At 41.5% G+C, this 22,580-nt stretch overlaps 1 protein-coding gene across 1 annotated transcript in view; it reads left to right on the forward strand.

The window, feature by feature from the left end:
• The window catches only part of ccdc85a (coiled-coil domain containing 85A), a 15,067-nt gene extending 2,105 nt beyond the window's left edge, over positions 1-12,962 (forward strand). The window contains exons 2-4 of the mRNA XM_035606960.2: positions 1-15; positions 11,134-11,191; positions 11,799-12,962. The exon at positions 1-15 is cut by the window's left edge and continues 1,066 nt beyond it. Of these exons, the coding sequence (XP_035462853.2) occupies positions 1-15; positions 11,134-11,191; positions 11,799-11,814 (89 nt within the window). The 3' untranslated portion in view covers positions 11,815-12,962. The remainder of the gene's footprint in view (positions 16-11,133; positions 11,192-11,798) is intronic.
• The last annotated feature ends 9,618 nt before the right edge of the window (positions 12,963-22,580 follow it).

Genomic DNA, 22,580 nt, shown 5'->3' on the forward strand with positions numbered 1-22,580 from the left:
AGAGTCTGTACAACGGTAGGCACAGGGTAACTTTTATCTTGTACTTCAACTCATAACCCATGATTACATTTACACAAAGTGAAATCTAAATATTGCTTTGACATGTTGAATGCAATGGACAGAGATGGCTGTATGTGGAGTTGTCTGATTTTAACCTCGTCCATTGGTAAAATATATCTAAGTTATTCTTTTTTTAACACATTTTAAAAAATGTAAATGAAACCCTCAAATAATTACAGTCTATTTTGAGCCTGGGTCATGATACTTTGCGCTAGCGACCTCTGAGATGTTCTGAATGCGGCACAACAGCCGAAGTTTCTTGAATCAACTTAAAGCAGCTGTGGATTCACTGGCAGTGGCTATAGTGCTGAGAGTTTGAGGGCCATGTTTATTCAATTTTGTGCGTTTGTAAGCAGCGGACAGCTGCTCAACTTTTCTAAAATGTTCACATTCATTTATTCCACACGCGGCCTTGTAAGAGGCTGCTTTTTGACAGCGGAGGACACGTGTTCCGCTTCGAAAATGGCACGACGGCTGGACTTGCTTTCGCCAACATTAAATATTCCAAAGCGCTCCCTCGTGGTGTTTCTGCTCTCTGTGCATGTGTTTCTAAGCGTTTACTTTGAGCGTGATTGAATTAATGTGTTGTGTCCAGGGACGCAGCGGAGGGTAAAACAGGCCTCAACACACTTTACCCATCTTTTGAACTGTGGAAGAGAATTGAATTCAGGGCTGTTACTTTAACTACATGAGGCTTGCTTGATAAAGGCTGCTAGTGTACAAGGTGATTAGGAAGAATGCTTACATCTCTAAGTGCCAGGCTTTGTCATGTGGCAAGTATCTCTTGACAGGGGCCCAGCGTGGGCCAGTGACTGATTGCAGCATTACCGTAGGGCCCTATCCTTTTTCTGTGGTAACAGAATCCTGGATGGAATCTCACGAATGAACATTAAAAAAGGAGCTATAACACAGATTCCATAGAACCAAAAAATCAAGTCAGTGCTAAAAGCTGATTTGAAAATATGACAGTGAGCTGTTTTTAGTCAGGGACTGACCGTAAAATTGGGTCCGGACAATTTCTATCCTCGTATAAAGAAGGCAGCAGGAGATTGTCCGGGTCAGAAAAATGTCTGGGTGGGCTGCACGGTGGTGTAGTGGTTAGCACTTTTGCTTCACAGCAAGAAGGTTCTGGGTTCGAATCCCAGTTCAAACCAACCAGGACCTTTCTGTGTGGAGATTGCATGTTCTCCCCGTGTATGCGTGGGTTCTCTCCGGGTTCTCTGGCTTCCTCCCACAGTCCAAAGACACGCAGAATGGGGTCAGGTTCATTGGAGATTCTAAATTGACCGTAGGTGTGAATGTGAGAGCGAATGCTTGTTTGTCTCTGTATGTGGCCCCGTGATAGGCTGGCGACCTGTCCAGGGTGAACCCCGCCTCTTGCCCAATGTTAGCTGGGATTGGCTCCAGCCCCCCCATGGCCCTTAAATGGATAAAGCGGCAGACGATGGATGGATGGAGAAAAATGTCTGGAACATTCCGGATGCGTGGCGCCTGGGTTGAGCGCCCATTTGCTCACCACAAATCATCCAGAGATTTCCCTGCTGTATTCTCACATCGGCCCGCTCAGACATTTTACTGGGGGCTGGCAGAAAAAGTTGTGGTACATATCCGGAGCCACATTTGCATTCACATATACAGCCCCTCCATAAAAAAAGTTCAGAGAAATGTCCAGACCTCCCCGTTACAAAACGATACAACAACCAGAGCAGAGTCTCCACAAAGGACTCCTGACTGGCAACTGTGCTAGATCAACCGAGAAATCCAAAGTGATCACTTTAAGGTCGGTGAAAGAAAGCAAAAAACAAAGGTACTGCTGCCATGTCGCATTAAACTATCCAGTCTCTTTTCAGATCAGTGCTAATGTGGGCGAAGACATGAGCCAATGACTTGGGGCCCTCTTTGTGGCACAGGCTGCATGTTGGATCACTACACACCATCCTCCCTGGGTCATTCAAAGCAATCTTCCAGGGTTTTTTGATCTGCACACAGACTGTTAAGCGTTTCACCCCGCAGCCCGTCTGAGGCCTGTCTTGGTCTATTAAAGGAACGATCACATACACTACATATGGCCACTGATGAAAAAATGAACCGGCTTACCCTGTTTATGGCGAAGATGGCTCACGAATTGGAATCAATGCAATGGCAGAAAGCTAAACCAGATTCGGATAGAGAAATGTGAGATGCCACCTCCTTCATCACCTCCAACTATGACTTGTCCTAGTAGGATCAAGCACAAATATTAAAAAGCAAGATTTTTCATTAAAAAAGGGTCGCATTTTTCATCCAACAACTCATGCTGAGGAATTTAATCAAAGATTGATTTTGTGACTGCTACTCACCTTGAAAGTACCCTGGACAACATGCATCTTGAAACTGGCCCATTCCTTGAGCAATGTCCCTTATTCATGGTTATAAGCAGCTGCTCCAGATCCTGTGGGTAGAGTACATGGGATGCAGGGGAAGACATCCATCTTCATATACATCATACATACATGTCATTGGTTAAACCAGATTACACAAGTGGGCACCCTGAAAAGAACCATCACCATTCGCTGCCTATTAATTGGCAGAATTCGGCCCTGAACATAATTTCTAAACTTTTGTCCAAACCCAGCTGGACCCATCAGTTCCCATTGGGCTCGGGCTGGGTATCCACCGTCAATTTAGCCTTACTGCAGCATTAAAACCTAATGTACAAAAAATAGTTATTTCATTATAACATCCCTATTTAACATGGGTTAAAGGGTTTGCAGCATTTAAAAATGACCTAGGCAGGTTGACGGGGGATTTAGGAAATGAGGAAGAACTCAACCTGGACCATGAGTTAAACGGGCAGAATCATCTACAATGGCATTTATTTTTATAGCTTAAATACGGAGTCAATTTCCAACAATGCTCAACTGTTTTTTGTATCGTCATGTCATGCAGTTATTTCTTGGCGATGTGTTTGTGTATGGGGTACATGCTTTTATTGTGCGCTGAGGGTCAGATATGGGATTGACTGCAACAGATGGCCTGCATTTTGTTGTTTGTGTGTATATTACATTATGTGTGTGTGTGTGCCTGTGTGTGTGTGTGTGTTACATCAGTGCCCTAGGTGCAAGTGAAAACACAGCAGTTTTTGTTGAGCTCAGATGGCCCAAGATCAAATTATTGTGCATGGGCAAAAAGTATCTAAATGGCAAGTTCAAATCGCACACGCACACACAGTCTGTACGTCTATCTTTGTTAGGACATGCATTGTCATAATGTATTCTTCAGCCCCTTAGACAAACCTTGGTCATCACAATTAAATACCCAAACCCAAACCTAAACCACATTCTATCCTGAACATTGAAAACCAAGTCCTTACCCTCAAACAGCCCTTTGAAGTTGTGAAGTTTGGCCAAAGTGCCTCCGCGAGGTCTATAACACACAAAGAGAGAAGAGAGAGAGAGTCAGTTTCTGTCAAGCGAGCACATAATGTATTACATTGCTGCTGCTATTAATAAACATAAGCCACATTCGTCTGGATACCTGCAGCTTTTGGGCTGTCACCAAAATAAACCTCAGCGCACACGCATTTGACCATTTGAACTGCTTAAACAGATCCGGCACTTAAAATGTCACATTGCGTGTTAACGTCACCAGTTCCCACGTCATGTTGGGGACATTAGCATTATTACCACAAACATTTGGACAGTGCTGGAGGGTTTTTACTGCACTAGACAGGGAAAGGGCCACATTCTTCAAATGCAAACTGACTCTTAAAGCTTTAAAGGGCCAGTTCATCTGAATCTAAAAATGTAAGAAACTTACTCATCACACAACTGTGTGGTCATCAACCATCAACCATCCTCTGTTCAGAAAAAACAACCCAAACATAATTGTGTTTATAAGAATCAAAATGGGCAATTATTCTGGTCAGTTCCATGGATACTCCAGAGCTATCATGAAAACTCTTATACTTGTAAAATACTTTATGGAGTAGCATATTTGCCTGGAATGTAGTGAAAGAGATACTTGGCTTTCATATTATGTGATATCTTATGGTAAGCACCATCAGATAAGTGACATTAGCTGGTCTAGCATCCTTGACTCAGGTCAGTGTCAAATAATTCTTCATAATATGTTCTGCTTTCCAACATGAGTGTTGGTACCATCGATCCAGGAGAAGTGATTAACCGAGGATTTTCAAATTGATCTCAGGGGGTCAAGTTTTTCTAGTGCTACCTGACATAGACTGTTGAAACTGTTGACCAGGAGATCAATAGCAGCTGATTCATCACTTAAAGTACAAAGAAGAAGAGGAAGCACCATCATTTGTGACTATTAAAATCCCCTGCCATTAAAACGTTATCATTATAAAGTACAATGAATGTAGGATCGACTGGAGGAGTCCTGTGTTTCCCCTACCAATGAATTGGGAGGGGGGGTCTTCCCGATTGACAAGTCTCCCTCGCCGTAACACTCCTGGCTTCTCATACTCAGTCCTCTTCAATGCACAATCGCCTAAACTACATTATATCTGTTATACTACCTTTACCCTGCTCACTGTCTTTTTGGACAACCTTTGTTTATGTTGCTGTAATGGGTATCGCATGGACATTTATTGAATTATCTAGGTAAGATGAACTGACTGAACGTAAGACTTTGAGTTCACAACAGTAAGAGTTATTTGATTTTTGTTTAAATTAGTTTAAGTACTATTTGGTTTCTGTACAAAAACATGCATCTCTTCGGAAACTCTCATTTCTTTCTCATTAGTGTCTAGTTTTTGCCAAGACACTGACAATCTTTCTTTTCACCACACCCCTTTCCTTGCACAGCAGCCACCGTCTTTAAGCCCGTCAGTTAGTCGGGTCTATGTTCAGGTTTGTCTTGATTGCATGAAGCCATATTGGGAACGTGTACATGTCCTCGATATAATTGAAAAACAGCTCCCTATTATATTTTATGTTAGCCTTGAGGATAATCCCTTAAGGTAATTGAATATGAGGATTTTGGTGCTGGCCTTCCTCCAATGATATATTCTTGTCTCAATGGAGAGTTTTAGCTGTATAATGAGCCTCCAACCTCAACAATCATGTGATCACAATTCACCAGATATGGTTAACTGTGCTTCTCGGGCAGCAAGTCCCGATGGCAGACACAAAGCAATGGCTAAAGATAAGAGGCTATTTTTCAATGTTGCTGTTCTGGAAAGGGTCATTCAGGTGATGGATCCTCTGAAGTCTGTATTTTTCTCTGAATATGTCAAAGTTTATAATCGTTTCTCCAAACGTCTTTTATGTCTGAATCTGGACGACTCAATCACAGTACTGTAAATCCATTTCCCCCGGTGCACTTTTACCTGTCTGTCATGTGTTGAAGTCAAACTTACATCTGGTCCCATCTCATCTCCACCATGCGGGCATTTGTTCCCTCATCCCAAAGGGGGTCTGTTTTTTGGATGAAGGTCCACTAAGGCTGAACTGAGGGAGTTGACTGGCTCTAATCCCAGTTTTGATTCCCTTGCGGGAGAGTGGTTGGAAGGGACACTCGTGACCCTCAATGCCAGCTAAGTCCCCACAATCTGTTCCCCTAGCTCGTAACAACTGTCATGTCCGTGTGAGTGAAGACTGGAATTCAGATTTGGTGCGTGTCACTACGGTGCTGTAAGTGTGTGTTAGGGCAGAACTATGCGCTTCCTTCTTTTTACACCGACAGAGACAGAATATGTCGATCTAAGTCCATGACTCCGACTTTTGGATGGAATCTGACTGAACACAGACTGTGGGACAACTAACAATGCGTGTGACTCATGATGACAGGCTGGATGTAGGCTGTGAGTGTGTGTCTTCGAACAAATATGTCATAAAAGCTATGTACCAAGCTCAAGGTTGTTGTGTCTTTCAGGATCAATGTCATATCCTTCCCTCCTTTCCCTCCAGACTATGTCTGTGCTGCCTTTTGGACACCCAGCAGCACTTACCTAACTCAAAAGCTGTTAAGATTTTATATATGCAGTAAAATGAGACACAGCAGAATGGCACACATACTGGCATTGACATATGGAAATTCAGCGCTGCCAATATTAAAATGAAGTCATTTGAGTTGAAAAGTAATTCACCATTTGTGTGCACATGCTGTTTGACAGAATTAAACTGAAAACAATTTGGTAACTGGCCAGACTGCAATAGATTTTATGGAATATTGCGGACAGAATGCAATGTATTTTTTGTTATCGCCATATTTTGTTTGTGGCCCACGGCTGTTCCAAGTTGATTCCTTAAATATGGTCCCTATTACTGTTTTGCAATGTATGTTGCAACCAAAGACAATGGTCAAAGGCGAAAGCAAAATGTAATGCAAATCACAGGTTTATTGGCACCGTCTTCTGTGCAATTAGCATTTGGCTTTAGATACTTCAACATTTACTATGATGGAGTACAGACCAGACTTTCCATTTTTCCAACATACTTTTGAAATCCTGAATATACTCAGGATTATATTCTAAACCTGAATTATAGGACATAAGTGTCCTTCTTTCACTTCTTTGTCCCATCCTGCTACCAATTGTTTCCAGTCCCTGACCATATTAGTATTTTTGCCTTCGCCTTACTGAGTCATATTTCCATTATTACTCCTGTTTCACCTGGTCTTTTGTTTACTTGTCTGCTTCTTCATTTCCTTTTTCTCCTCTTGTGTGCTGGAACCCGTCACAACTGAAATGAAATTCTAATGAGTTTGTAGGCATAGTGTACAGTGAATGCATAAACTTTTGGTTGCTTAGGAAGACCCCACGTGGTATTGTATGTTGTATTGTATGCACTGTGTATATTTGTCTTTGTGAATATTCTATAGAAACACAGTTGCTTTGTGCAAGGTAATCAATTTACTTTGTGGGCCTATGCTCCAGGCTGAACAAGTGATAATTTCCTGATTGAGATTTGCAATGCAAATATATGTTTGTAAGAATGGAATGCAATCGTAAAGGAAGGCAGTTAGTCAAATGCAGCCTCTATCCAAGACGGATTAATAAGGGAAAGCGAGAGAGGAGTTGGTGTACTGTATCCTCTGTGGAGTCCAGTATGCACTACTGTGCACTTTCTCAAACTGCCGCATAAAATGTACCATTATGCATATGTCAGCAACTTTGTGTAAAGGTTTATGTAGCAGTGATGTTTGGTCTGAGTCAATTTAACCTGCTTCTATTACACATTGTCTATTTTAAGCCAGTGTTACATTCCGTACCATGGAAAAAAAAATTGGTTCATATCCTGACATTAGTTTTCCCTGAGTATGAAACCCAAGGCAAAGGCTCTTACCTGCTTAGGAACAATTGTGTTTTAAATTAAATTGTTGGAGTAAAGCAAAAAAACAGAGCCCTAATAGTCAGGCCATCAAACACCACATTGGACACGAAGAAGAAGAATTAACCTGTAAAAGCTCTTAAACGGTATCTTTATAATAGTTCTACAGTTGGCAGATCATTTCACATTTAATCTACATGTACTGATTTGGTAGATGCTTTCATCCAAAGTGACTTAGAGCTGGGGGACCACACTAAAGCCTCAGTACGGTAGGAGAACTTGAAGTAAGCAGTAAGTGCTAAATCTGTTCAATAAGACAAGTTCTGGAATTCAGGTTAGGAAGTGCACCAAAATAAGTACTATTTGGGCATAGTAAGTTGTTAGAGGTGTTATGAGAGGAGGTACTCTTGGAATTGTTTGAGTCTTGAAGAGGTTCTTGAAGTAAGAGAGGGGACACCCCTGCAGTCTGGACTGCGATTGCCTTGTGTGCAGGGATGGCATTGCCAGCAGAAGACGATCCTTGGAGGAATGAAGTGGCAGTGGGGGAACGTAAGGCCGCATGATTGAGTCCAAGTAGATGTTGCTCCGAAGGCGAGCGTGAGGGACTTGAGCTTGATTCTGGCAGCCATGGTTTGCCTTCGGAGGTTGATGAGCAGCGGAGTGACATGTGCCCTTTTGGGCTGATGGAAGACCAGATGCGCCGGGGTTTCGCTGTGCATGAAGGGAGGCCTGTCTGAAGGGCACTGCAGTAGTTGAGGCGAGAAAAAACTCTTTCCAAAACTCTTTAACTATTCTGTTAATTTGAAATACTTGCTAAGCTATTAAAGCTAAATGGATGTGGCCAAGGACTACATTACCCAGAAATCCCAGGAGATTACAGTCCAACAAATGGGTGGATTATGGGGTGGTAAATTTACAGCAAAATCAGTGATACACACGCGTGGGCCCAGATGAATAAATGCATGCACAATAAAACACGCATGCATAATAACGCACATACACAACAATTGTGACGGTCAGTGGAGGTCTCTGGCACAGTTCAGCTGAAGCTGACAGCTTGTGTGGACATGTGCAAGTACAAGCTGTGTGTGAGCGTGCACAGGCTTGTGTGATATAAGTTTGTGTGTGTGTGTGTGTGTGTGTGTGTGAGATCAGAGGTCCTGTGTTAAGGACAGGCCTGCTAACTAGGCCAACAGCTGCTTCCCTGGCAATTCATCTCCACTCAGCTTTGAAGCCCTTTTCCCCATTATTGCAACACAGAAACATTTTGCATATTCATGGAAATTGTATTATGGAACACTGACCAATACACACACATGCACACATAGCACATTAGCACAGACACACAGACATCCCTTTGTAGATGCATATGCATAACCAAATGTGTCCAGGTGTTGGCTCCAAGCCTGCTTCAAGTGTTATAGCTTTTTATATACTACTACTACTATTACCAGTTATATAAATGTGTCATATACACCTTGTGTGTTTGCGTGTGTGGCTTGCAGCGTGGGTGGTTATGGTTGTGCAATCAGAAATTAGCCTTATTTTAAATTCAGAAAAGCTGCCACTCTGTCCCTCAACCACCTATTGAGTGAGGTATATGTGTGTGTGTGTGTGTGTGTGTGTGTGTGTGTGTGTGTGAGTGTGGGTGTGTGTGTGTGTGTGTGTCTTTGATGATAGACAGAAGATCAGTTCTCTTGGTCAAAGAGATCGGCAGTTTCTGTTCCTATTGATTCCGTCTTTGAAATTGCAGAACAAAATTGAAAACTATATCGCACGTGTCCACTGAGCACACAAACCCTTCTTCTCTCTCCTCCTCTCTGACCCTCTCTTTTCCTCCTCCGTCCGTCACTCTCCCTGACACACACAGTGAGGTGCAGTGAGGCGGAGCGGAGCACACAGCTGTGAACCAGCCCAGAGGCCTGTCCTCGCCTCCCTCTGACAGCCTGGACCACTGAAACACAACCAGAGGCAAAAAAGCAGGTCAACATGGGAACGAGGGCAGAGTGAGTGTATGAGAAGCCAAAGGAGAGTCTGGTGGACCAGCACAGGTTGATCCGGCGAACTGACAGCATTTTTGACTCTATTTTTAGAATATGTGCAGAGTGGCTCACTTGCCACAAATGACCACAGTCAGTGGTGTGCATCAGTACTTCTCCCCAGCTGCTTGTGTTGTAACAGCGTGTGTTCTCTGCGGTCAGCCATCTTCATTTGGTCAGCCTGACGTGTGTTTGTGTCGAATGTGGCTACACAGCTTTGACTAGTGCAGCAGCACCTGTGACTTAATGTGACATATACACACTGACAGTCTACAATATTATTCTGAGATCAAGAGAAAAATATGATAAACTCTCAGAGTTTTATTTATATATATATATATATATATATATATATATATATATATATATATATATTACTGCAGTATTTCCCAAAATGATTTAGACCACGTCAGCCATTCAAACATAAACACAGATGCTTGTTTAAAAAAAAAACAATAAACTATTTCTATTATATTATATGTGCACCAACGCTTGAAATATTTTATCATTACAATAATTTGATTCAAAAAATAATTTGGCCAGATTGAAATTTACTTCAAATTATTTGAAAACTACTTCTATAGTAAAATATTTTTTGGGGGGGAGACAGTGACAGAGACAACTTAATGTGGGAGTTGGTTATCAACATGTTCAACTCAACTTCCTCCTCTGTTTTTAATGTTTGAGCTGTGGTTCCAGAGTTATTGTAAAACTTAATTGGCTGTCAAGCTCCCAAAGTCCCATTCCTCATCAAGTTCAATAATGCAACACCGAGAAAACAGTGAATAGGCAAAGTCAGTTATTCGGGACAATTTCATCCGTTTTTGGAGCCAAGTGTACCAAAGTGTACTGTGTATTTTTTTCCAGTCCAGTGCAGAAAGCGTGTGGTCCTGTTTGTCTGCAAGAGCCAAACCTGCCACCATCCTCTGAAAGTTGCAATTACCAGTGATCAGACATATTAAGTCATGCGATTTGTGTACAACATATACTCTAAAGAAATTCACTTCTTTGGCTAGTCAGGTTTAGAACAGCATCAGTAAAGCAGCATTAACATCATTGTACAAATACAGTCGACGTTCCTCTTCGTATGTGTGGAACGCAGAGCGGCGTGACTGATGTTTAATTCGAGATTGTCTTCTCTCCAAAGAGCAGAATTCACCAGCTTTTTAAGATTCCAGCTTCTTTTTTTCCCCTCTCTGTGTAATTATGTGTCCGGAAGACAGTGAGAATTTGTGGTGTGGTTGGCTCTGTTCCAGTCCAACAACCATATTATTCAGCTGCAGGCGTGCCGCATCCAGTTTTCCTTGTCAACGTACAGTAGTGGACCTCCACCTTCTCTTTGATAGTTTATTTCTACAACCACTGTAGTGACGTGTAGCCTGTCAATGTGTTTTTTAAGTGACTGTGAAGCTCCTCTCTTACCTGAATAAATATGAAGTTTAAAAATAGGGTTCTGCGGCCAGAACAGATTCAGACAGACTGACATACTGTATCTATGTCACGAAAAGACAAGACGGGAACAGAGAAGACGATGGGTAATGGGAAGTGTTGCCAGTGGCTGCCATCAGTCTGTTTCATATACGATCAGGGAAACAAATCAGAGTGAGGAAATACACTTGTCACTATGAATCTGTTTAGAAGAACTAGCTGCAACATACTGTGGCTTATTAAAAGTCTACAAAGCACCCAACACCAACACGTTTGACTGTGAGTGCTGCCACTAATTACATCATTGGTCATTTCTGTTGGTTTCTTTGCAGCTCTGATATCTGCTGGCTGCTGCACCAATTCCTGTAGGAGTGTAAAACTTTGGGACAGGTGAGTCTTACTCTCACACACACATATGTTGTGTAGTTGTATGGCCGCTTTTTGAAGATGCATTCCCGAACCCATTCACATTAATCTAACCCATCACAAATAAATGCCCAACCCTAATTCTAACCTGAACTCCTGACTAACAAACGGCCCTTTGAACTTTCAACGCAAAATTGGTCAAACACAACCACAGAAGGACATGTATTTGTTTAACATTATATTAAAAAAAAAATGCATTCCCTAACTCATGCTAACCTTCACCATCCCAGCTGAATTCCTAACTCTAACCTTCAAATAATTCTATCCCTGAAAACCAAGTCTGAGCCCTAATTCGGCCATTAGCTTTACTCAATCTTTTCCACAATGCCAGATGAATAATTCAGGTGCAGTAATGAGAATAAGGAGGCTGACTCTAAAAATAACAGTCTTAAAGCCCCTGAAAGTCGGATTTCATTATGTGGCAAGCTGGGTCACCCATTGCCTTCTCTTCATGAGCAGAGCTCTTTATTTTCAGTAAAATTGCAATCATGTAGCCTTTTATTTTTAATAACTGAATGAATCGTCATGCATCTACATGCAGTAATTGCACTGTTTCCCTCCTGTCTTTCAGCTTTGATGCTTCGTGACCATGACATGCCTCGTCATGCCCCCCCCCCCCCAAGAGACAAAGGAGAGTTATTATTGGGTTATTGGATGGAGGGACAAATGGATCGATGCATAACTGGATAGATATATGACATGGAATAAGGTACTGAAGGGCAAGGGAGCGGATAAAACAAGATGACAAAGCGGCAAAACACTGGAAACACTTGAACACTCTCTCTGCCCTGTCTGCTGCTACTATGCATTTCCTGTGGACCACCAGACTGATTTTCATTGTATGGAATGAGCAGTGGCTCATCCCTGTAATGCAAAGAGAGGGAAAAAAAAATAAGACTGATGAGAAATTTTGTGTTGCCAACAAAATAGTCCTACCTCTTTGGAAAGACAGAGACCTTTTTGGATGAAAGAAGCTCTATATATATATGACGTGTAACTTCCTCCGCTAACACTGGAGGTTACAGCATCTTCTCTACATAATCACAGTGCCAGTGATTATTTTAAACTTAATACAGAACATGTAGCTAATGATATTAACTACTTTTACAAATGTCATTGTAGACCTGGAACTGAAGCACAAAAGGATCTACAGAGTAATTTTAACTTCAAAAATATACTATTTCAGTTATTTAAAGGATAAATCTGATTTATTACAGCCTGTAATTGCCGAGAGTTCGGAACGGGGCAAAAACACAGGGCAAGAAATACAACAGATCAGACAGGATGTAACCAAGCCAGTTTAGCTCAGTTGTTTAACAATGTTATTCTAAGGTAAAACTGAAAATGAGCAGAGCTCAAATGATGGTAATAATCCCTCACTGCACATGGAAATTGTGTTCACATAACAAGATTTTAATTTATATATGTATTGCAATTTATTGATCACTCCCATCAGAGCTGTGACTTAGATATTCTTGCTGCTGCTTCCTCTAATTTCTTCCACCAGCAAACCACTGAAAGGCATGCATTTTAAAACAGTTTGATAAATGCAGCTAATTTGTGACCAACACAAGCAATTGTAAAAATTGGATTAAAAATACATCCGTAAAAAATATGGACATATTCTACACTTTTATATCCGAGGATCATGGATCAAAATGGAAAAGGCTAATGAGATGATAAAATTGCTGGTTGCCGACTCTGCATGTAATTGTTGTGAAACCAGCACACCTCCAACACAACAACACCTTTCACCTCGTCATCCTGCTCTATAGAAAACCATTTGTGCTGTTAATGGTTGCATTTGTCAAAACTACCTCTCCACCCTACACACTATTATATACGGCGCATACCTCCATAAGCGCAGGTGATGTGGATGCTCTTTAAGTCACATCACCTGTGGCGGTCATACACTATACTATATAAGCACCACACATGCATGGCTACTCTGGACCCTTGTTTTCCATGAGGTAAAGCAGTGACGTGTAGGTTTATCTTGACATTTGATTATTGAATGGTTTAGGTGCTGTCCAACGCCAACAGATGAAGTCCCTCTCGTAATCTGAGCTAGTCTGAGGATGTGAGCTGTTGTTCAGCGTGGGTAATTCCAAAAGGAAAATGGTCCCCTTGGGTTTCCCTGCCAGCATGTCGCATCTAGGTGGGATGAATATTGCCACTGCATTTGGCAGTAATATACACCGTATTTGTGTTGCACAGGAAAAAAAGGCCCAGTAAGCCACACCTGTTTGAGCTGTGGTATAAGGATACCAATGGAGTATGGTCATGATCAATATGCACACTGCTTAGGACAATGCACCCATGGCCAACCAGGACCTGGTCTCAATCATTTCATACCAGGGGTGGGGCATTCAAGAAAGGCTTGGCAATGCCAAGACTGTAAACACTGCGTCTCAACAGCCTCACAGCTCGGGACACCCCAGCTGGTATCTGTGGCTTCAGGTGACCTGAGGGTGAATGCTAACATTACGCATCATAGCAGAAATAAAATCAGTGGAGTGAGCAGGGCTGCAGCCAAGGGCTTTCCAAGCCCTGTCCTCAGTCCTTACTTTACCCCTTGCTGCCTTTCGGGACAGTTTATGTCCCACGAGACTCTTGGGGTGGACCCCTGGGTGTTTTCCTCCATGACTCAGGATTATTGTTCACAGCTTCGTATGATAAGGTGAGCCACTCTTAACAGAGTGACAATCCTCATGCCTTATCACGATGACCCCCAATTGGCCCCAAAAAATCTGTTTTTTGGCACCTGCACTTCTTCAAGGATGCCTGGAGAGGTCCCGATTTCACAGGACCCTCCTCTCACAGGCCCATGGGACTGTTTTCATCTCTTTCCCCAGGGACTTAAGCTTTGAGCCATGGGTTTTCCCTAGTCTGTGGTTAGTACTCTGCAGGGAGCCCACGCTCCATCACCTAGCTCAGTATATTCCTGTTTCTGGGGAGTGTTTCCATCATGGTGCAACTTGAGACAGGCAAATCTCTCCTGCATGGCTCATGTCAAATCCTCCAGTTCAACCAAGATTTTATTTATATTGCACGAGGATTGCTTCTTGCCAGGTGTTGCTAAGTTAGAACTACGCCCGGACATTGGGTTTCACCCTAATGAAAATATACCCATTTGCTACTACTCAATGCAGGGCCACCACAGGCAATGTGCCCCAAAAAAGTATATATATGTCAGCTTACCCGTGGGCATCAGTCCCATAACATATGGAATATAGATCTCTGTATTCAGAGAACAATGGTGACACATGTAACCTTCTGTTCCTCATGGCTTAGCTTGACTCAAGTAACCACAACCCTATAGAGAAACAAATAATTTTGGGTGCCCTAGGGTTTTGATGAAAACCCATCTGAACATCTGCTCATTGTTTTAAATTGCAACAATTCACTTGGTGAGTAGAATGCAGGAATCACGGCCAGAACTATGAAAAAAGTCACCAGCTTTGTATTAAACTGGAATTTGTCCTATAAATAACCCCAACAAATTAGTTTTTGTTTTTAAATTACAACTGCTAAGTTAATACAAAATAATAAAATGTGACACAGCAGTTACCACGCGAGCTAGCATGTTCCTCCTGTCTGATCAAAAATAAGCTAACAGAGAAAGTTCCAGTAGCCATATCGCTTGTTGTGTGAAATGTTGCTCCTTTGTAAGAAATTTACCCAGGTTACAGAGAGAACATTTAGGGATGTGAAAGGCAAATTTAAATATATCCTTGTTCAGGAGAGAAGAAAAGGTTTGTTAATTATCTGCTCCTTGTTCAGCTTTTGTGTCATGGTCTGTTCCTATACCGACAGTGTTGTGTCAGCGTTCAGTCATTTAGTGCCTGTGTGCTTGTCATTTTCCACACTCCCAGGTATCTAGTCATGGACCACATGTCTTGTGACCCTTGTCACAGCATGTCAAGGAGGTATAAAATTATATATTCCAGAGATATCAGGACATTTTTTAATGGCTGCACAGCAGATATTAACCAGCAACATTGTTTCCAGTTTTTCGAGATTGTATGCTTCAGGGCCTAAAATGAAAACTCATTAAATCCTTCAGTATTTCCATGTGGCTCCAATGGGAATGACAGCATTTTGATATCTCAGATATGGAGACCTAACATTAATTTAGTGCTCAATGAATAGAGGAAATGTCTATTTGCAATTTTTTGTTTTATTGTTGGAGTTTCAAACAAGGTTTTGTTGCTCTCAACATTAATAGATACAGGAAATAGTCTCGATGAGTTGGAAACCCTTCAGTCGACTGGGGTTGTTTTAATCAGTGAGGATACAGTTTGTTTATGGTGACAGTTTGGGGACATTTTGGTTCCCAGAAGTAGCTGCTGGCTTTCATGCTGCCCTCCTAGGTAAAATCTTTCCACTATGTCAAGGCGTCCTGTCCGCTTGGTTATCTACAATGTGTCAGAATGTTTACCTTCTCCTTGAAAGCACCAGATTAAATGATCAGGACGTGTGTCCTAAATAAACTGGATACTTGGATGTGCAGAAAATGTGACCATTTTACTTGGCCGACACACACAGTGGCTCACAATAATGTACGCATACAGACATATACACATTAACATATCCTTAATCTGTACTGTATAACCTCTTCACCCTGTTTTTCTAGATTTGGTGACAGATTGATGAAGAATGGAACTATAATATATTATCAAAGACCTTTATGTTTTTAAAAGTCAAGAGTAGTACATCTGCTTAGTTTTATATACATGTAACTACAGTTATTATTTTTGACTTCTTGGTATTATATAACTAATTATTCTATCCAGAAATATATGTATATGCTAATAAAGTGTCTTTATGTACAACAACTGTTTTTGCAGAAAGCATTCATTGTATCCTTGACTTCCGTGTGCTTTTATGGGACATAAACAGACATAAAACAGTCATTTTTAATGACTGGGCCACAGCCTAGTACCAATCCGTACAGTGTTGGCTACTGTACTGTCTTTATTTTGGTTAAAATCCTGATCTTAAATTTGATTTTACTGTACAAAGTGATGTATGTGCATATTTAGTTTTAACATTCATCTGTGTGGTAATGAAAAAAAAATATATAAGTTGGTCGTATTACTTATTACTCTGAAGATTATTAGGACTTCAATGTTTCCCCAGGCGAAATCATAAATTGCTGTCCACTTAAAATCATTTGGATGAAAAGCTGTAGAAGGAAGCTGGATGAAGGACTGAAGGGAAGATAACGTCTTAAAATTACACGTCGTTGCAGCATATCAAGAAAAGGTGCAATGGTATATTTCGATAAGAATTGTTTGCATTATGTTAATTATCTTGTGAGCCACAAATATACAGTACAACTTCATGAAGTACCTGATGGAAGGCTTTTTACTTTTAAATGTCCGTTTGCCGTTCGGGTTGTATTTGCATATTTTTCAATTTTCTGAGCAAAAATATGGAATTTGCCCCAAACTTTTGCATATGACTGGATCCCGTGCACATCACATACATAACAGGGCAGACCTGGGCTTGTAAGGTTGAGTGGTTTTGTTCTCACAAGGATGACAGCGGCGCTTGAGGTGCTCCACACACACACACACACACACACACACACACACCATTCTGCCTCAATGATCCTGCTTGTTCTTACATAATCGCCTGCTCAGATGTGAACAACTGCTGGCTAACGTGATAAAGAATACACAATTAAACCTACACAGATTTAACACTATAGGCATACAAATTGTTTTCCTGTATCCTGCTGAAACTAAATCAAAGGTTTGAACCTCAGTGTGAGATTTCTTCACCTATTGTTAATGGATGTTAATGTAAAAATCCCCATTGTGGGACAAACAAACAGTGTAATTACTGTAATGCATTGCTTTTTGCTATAACGCAGTAATGTAAGGCATTACACACACAAAAGGTAATATTTTACTCAGTACAAATCTCAGTAACACGCGTTGCAATGCATTTTAACCCGAAATGAAGTTTTGATCTTGAACTTTGAAAAATAAAAAAATGTGTTAAAAATATATATAAGTGTAGGAAACGTTTTTTTTTTTCAAATAAAATGTTATTTGAATAACCTTAAAAAAATGTCCCCATTTTAAACCCAAATCTTAAACTTAACAAAACGTAGCAATAATAACTTTGCCACACCATAAAACTGATTACCCACAGACAAATTATGTCGTCCTGCCAGAAAAATGCGTCTGTGTGTCAATCTAAAGGGAATGGACATGAATTGTTCCTTTTATACTTTGGAAGATTTCTTACGACGGGTTAGACAAAAGACAATCTTTTGCCAAAAATATTAGGAAAGCCACTTTCAGGTGGTCTTGGTTCAGTTCCTCTGACATATTCATAATTTGGCCTTATGGGCAAACTACAGCGGACAGGTTATGTCTCAAAGCACCATCACTTCCTGGGGCTTTTTCTTCTTTTTTCCCACCTTCTTTTCTTTTTGGTGAAAAGGAGTTGTAACGGTGATGGTCATGACCAATGCTGCAACGAGCGATTTCCTGGACTTAAACAGAGAGACACCATCTTCTTCCCTCTCCCCTTTTAAACCCTCCTTGACTCCCTCTGTCTTTAATTATTAGAGATAAAGACACAAGCAGCAGAATGCACGTTGCATTGTATTCTCAGATTTCCTTCGTCAAAGTTCTGTAATCATCCATCTGCTCGCACACGCCAATAAATGGTAAATGTGTTTCCAGCCCGCCAATGCAAATGTAAACTAAGCCCCTCATGTGAGCAGCGCTTTATTAACTCAGACCCAAGACAGATGAGCTAACGTTCCTCCTACTGCTCTGCCACCATTGGCGAAACAACAGCCCCCCCACCCCCACCAGACTGCAAGTGCTGTTCATTTGCATTGGACACATGGTGGAAATGAGACTCCCGTGGTGATGGATGGGCTCAGTCTCCCTGCTATTTAAAACAGGCTGGCTGAAGACCCATGGATACGTTCCCTGCTCCACACATTCCTAGTTTCTCCGTCCACCTCACCTTCACAATCCATCTCAAGCTAATGGACTCGGCTTCCAGGCCGATATGGAGCCAGGTGGTACATCTGGAACGAAAACCAAGGAGGGAGGAGGGAGACTTTTATCAAGCTGTTGCTGCCTATAATAGAAAATACTACGGGGGGGAATATGCTACTGTTGCTGGTTTCATTACTGATCTGTGTCATAGCCGCGTGGAACAATCACTATTGGAGGGTGTTGACGGGATTAGAGAGTGGGGACTTGAATGCGCTGTTGGGAGGTTTTCCCTCAGTAGTCTGTTATTAATAATCACTCTTCAGAAATCCATGCACAATAATCACACAAACAGTAGGTGCACAAAGTAACACATATAAAGCATCTCATTATAAAAAAAACTAAAAATACTGTAACAAGATTCAAGCCGTTCCAGGCATTACCGATGGCAGAGCTGTGCTAAAATAATCAAACAGATGACAGGTCATTGAAATTTTAATTAGACTTCCTGAATTTCTTTTATCATTTATTGTGGCAATAGAAATGTGCCTGTGTAATAAGTTTGATCTAATTATTTACAACGAAGGCATCATTTTATTTCCCCCTTGTTTACGTTTTACTCTTCATGTTTATAATTTGCTGTGAAGGACTTTGAGGACTAAACTAAATATCGTGTGATGATGATGTTTTTCGACATCACTGCTGGTAGTTGTTTATATGTGATGAAATAACGATGATATGAAGAACCTTAATCATCCAAATCCATTTTGTGTAATGTAATGCATGTGAAAAAAACAGCTGCTCTGGGACATCTTTGCTGTTCTTTTCATTGAAAATGTATTATACACTTTCTTTTTTTCATGGGGCATGAAAGCAGAGTGCTAATACAATGTGTCTACTGTGAGAGTGGAAATCCCGCTGCATACTGCATGGTGTGTTATTTGTCCCTAATCGAAACCCCGTTGTGTTCAGCGGCTTTTCCCAACACAAACGGGAACATTTAGACAAAAAAAAGTGCAGAGATATATTTTCTGTCCAACGCCCGGCCGTTTGAATTGAGCAATTACACCTGCAGGCATCACTTGAAGTGAGATACTACAGCAGCAGAGGTTGTGACAGTGAGAGTAAGGTCTGTATACACCTCGGTGATCCACTGAGTGATTATACTGTCAGGCTTTCTGTGCTGACCACAGGCCTTACAACCTGGCGCGCTAACGCTCACTTGTTCCTAGTGGCTGTGAATTACATTGTGTCACACATCAGCGTGATCACAAGCGCACCGACACATTACAAGATAAATAGTTGCACGAGCATCAGCTGTTGACGAAGTTATGGTCTACCGGTGGCTGGATGTCAGTGTGGCTTAGAGACGTTTATTTTTATTTATCATACCTGTGCATCTACTCGGTGACAAAGTTATTAGTCACCTCCACAAAAAGAGTCTGCGTTGCTGTGACACTGTCATCCCAATTGTTGTAGGCTGAGAACAATGGTGCGCCAGGCATGGCAAGGAAAGCGCACGTACACAGAATTACAACTGTACACGAGACCCGTCCTGTTGGTTTGTGGTGAGCTGCAGATTAGAGGCAGGTAAACAATTTAGTCACGAGCACAGTATCCCTGCATTAGATTAGATACACAATGTCAGACACTGTTCTTAAATACACACAGACACACACAAAGACTTTGCAAGGTTATTGACTGAGGATGCATGCACATCGACACACTCTGTGGAAAGGACACATAGGCGGGCCAATCGGTGACTAGGCTTGTGAAATGTTGTATTTTGCGTAATTTAGTCAGATGGATGACAAATGAAACTGGCATATCATAAATCACATCGGAGTTGAAAATAAAAGCTTAGTAAAAAAAAAAAAAAATGCTATGATTTTCTTATTCTGTTATGGCTGACGTTAGCGTGGCCTGTACAAAGTAAAGCATTGGGTCAGAAAACATGGCCAATTGTCATGTTATTGTAGGAGCATCCGCTGGACACTATGGTGGATAAAAACCAATTATGGATAACAGAATGTGAGTCATAACTGATGCTGTAGCGTCATATATTTGGTCAAGACATGAGGCCCGTTAATACCGTGGAAGGGCGAGGATTCAAACAACTGATGAAAACTCTGGAACCAGGCTACACTCCTAAGCGAGAGGCTATCTCTCACGCACTGACAGCAAGGCACACTTGACATATGGGACAAAATCTGCAGCCTTATCAAGAAAGCAAGCGCCCGGCTCTCAGCTTCACAACCGACATATGGTCCATTCAACAAACGGAGGCGCACATGACAGTGACGACTCAGTGGATAAACAGCAATTTGGGAAATGGAAAACTTTGTATTACCAACTAAATCAACGGCTGAGAGTCACGCGGCAGAGCACAGCCTGGTTTTATAGCATCAAATGACTAATTAAAATCAAACGTGTCAGAAACCTGAATAATTGAACATACACCAGTGTGATAAGATCTACCAAAAATGACAGAAACCATCTTTGGAGAAAAACAAATTGTGTGGGATACTTTCACTTTTTTATTTGATCTATGTCCCATCTGCTAACATGGAGGGGGCCGGGTTTATGGCCTACACTGCAGCAACCAAGAGGTAAATTACTACACAAATAAAATAATTCTCATTACTCATTGACAGTAATATTAATACCGCCTTGACCATTAATCATTATTACAAGAAATGTCATGATCATTTTGTTATATTTGGATTTAGCTTCTTTTTTTAAAATGTCCTTGGATAATACTTTTTTTGTTGGGCATTTTAAAAATTAAGATTTTGAACCTGTGACATTTGTACGTACTTTGCTGGTTGTTTTGAATTTAATTTTTAAAGTGAGAAACAAGAGAGAGATTTTTCAAAATTATTATTCCCTTTGATAAAACGATATTTCCAACAAGGTCACCGACAATTTGTTCTCTTGACTGTGTCTTTGGGATGCACCATGTGTGAGGACAGAGAGGCCTGTGCTGAATTCCAAACTCAACATTAGAGGCTTGCAAATGAGACCAAATCTAACAGAATTGGACACAAAATCCCAGCGCTGAAGTTAGCATAACTTAACTGCTGTAATGTAATTTCCCATTTGGCTTGATGTGTGTCAGTCTCTGCTCGGCCGGGGGCCTCTTGTCGTCGAGGATATTACACAGCTAAGGCTGCAAATGTCTCCGTGTTCAGTCTGTTCAGATGTGCTGTGCAAAAGCGTCACCTTGGCAGAGGTGTCTCGTATTCGCGCCTTACCGAGGGGGTGTAGCGCTGAAGGTGAGATGTAAAGCTCACACAAACTAGTTGTAGAGATACCAGGAACTGGTGGCAGCTCGTTGACTTGGAGATAAAGAAGGTCTTTAGGCCGCATTTGTGCGGTTGGGTTCAGGTACCTGATGGAGAAGTTCCAAAAATCGTGCTTGAATAATGGATGCATGAGTTTGCAGGTATATCAGATGACAAAACCCACTGCACAGAGCTTTTTAAACTCTATAGCTGTATAGCTAACGGAGACCCGGATGACAGATACATTTGGGCCTAATCAGGGCCACTTTTGGCTCTTGTTGCTCAGTTGTGGCACTGGCACAGGGATGTGTGGGCCAGACGTGGCCCCAGTGACATGACTATGGTTACGTCATGTGTTGTGTGGGCCACATGCCATAAGTTGTGGGCCACATCTGGGCCGACATTCGTTGCTAACTGGGGATTTTTCCCACATATCCTGTGTTCTCACATATAGCTCCTCCAGAAAAGCTTATGAGAAGTGAAATGTGTTATAATACAACATGCACAATGTCATGCACAAAAATAATGAGTCTCAGAGAAACACACAGTCCCCGGCCCTCCCTGGACAGAGCGGGGGCCTAATAAGCCTCCATAGAATGTCTTACCTCCTTCATGAACACTTATAACAGCTGTCTTGCATTAATACATCTACATCTGTGCATAAATTCTACATCCATAAAAATCAAGCTGTTTTATCACATTATTCCCCTTTTTTATCCTCCACCAAAGCTCCAAATGTACGATGATAATAAATAGATGACTGAACCAAATAATTCCCCAAAAGGTTTTTTTGTAATTTCCAACAAAGAACAAATGTTCTGAGGTTTTAATATCACAAAATCAGGTTGTTGTTTGTTTTTATCGCCGTTGAATCTTTGTCTCCGAAGCCCATTAAAAGGATAAACATCTTTTACCGTTCAAAATGTGTTTCTTTATTTTTTTGTGTGAAACAAGGAGACAAAGGTATATCTGCTTCTCATTACCATCTCTTAAGGAGCATCCTGCGTAACATGCTTGTCGATGTCCCCTGGGTTTCCTCTCACCCTGCATCCTGTGCTCTCATTGGCTGCGTGGCTCGTCGTGTCACTCAACGCCAGGTCA

This window comes from Scophthalmus maximus, chromosome 10, assembly GCF_022379125.1.
Source record: "Scophthalmus maximus strain ysfricsl-2021 chromosome 10, ASM2237912v1, whole genome shotgun sequence".
In the NCBI taxonomy this organism is placed as follows: domain Eukaryota; kingdom Metazoa; phylum Chordata; class Actinopteri; order Pleuronectiformes; family Scophthalmidae; genus Scophthalmus; species Scophthalmus maximus.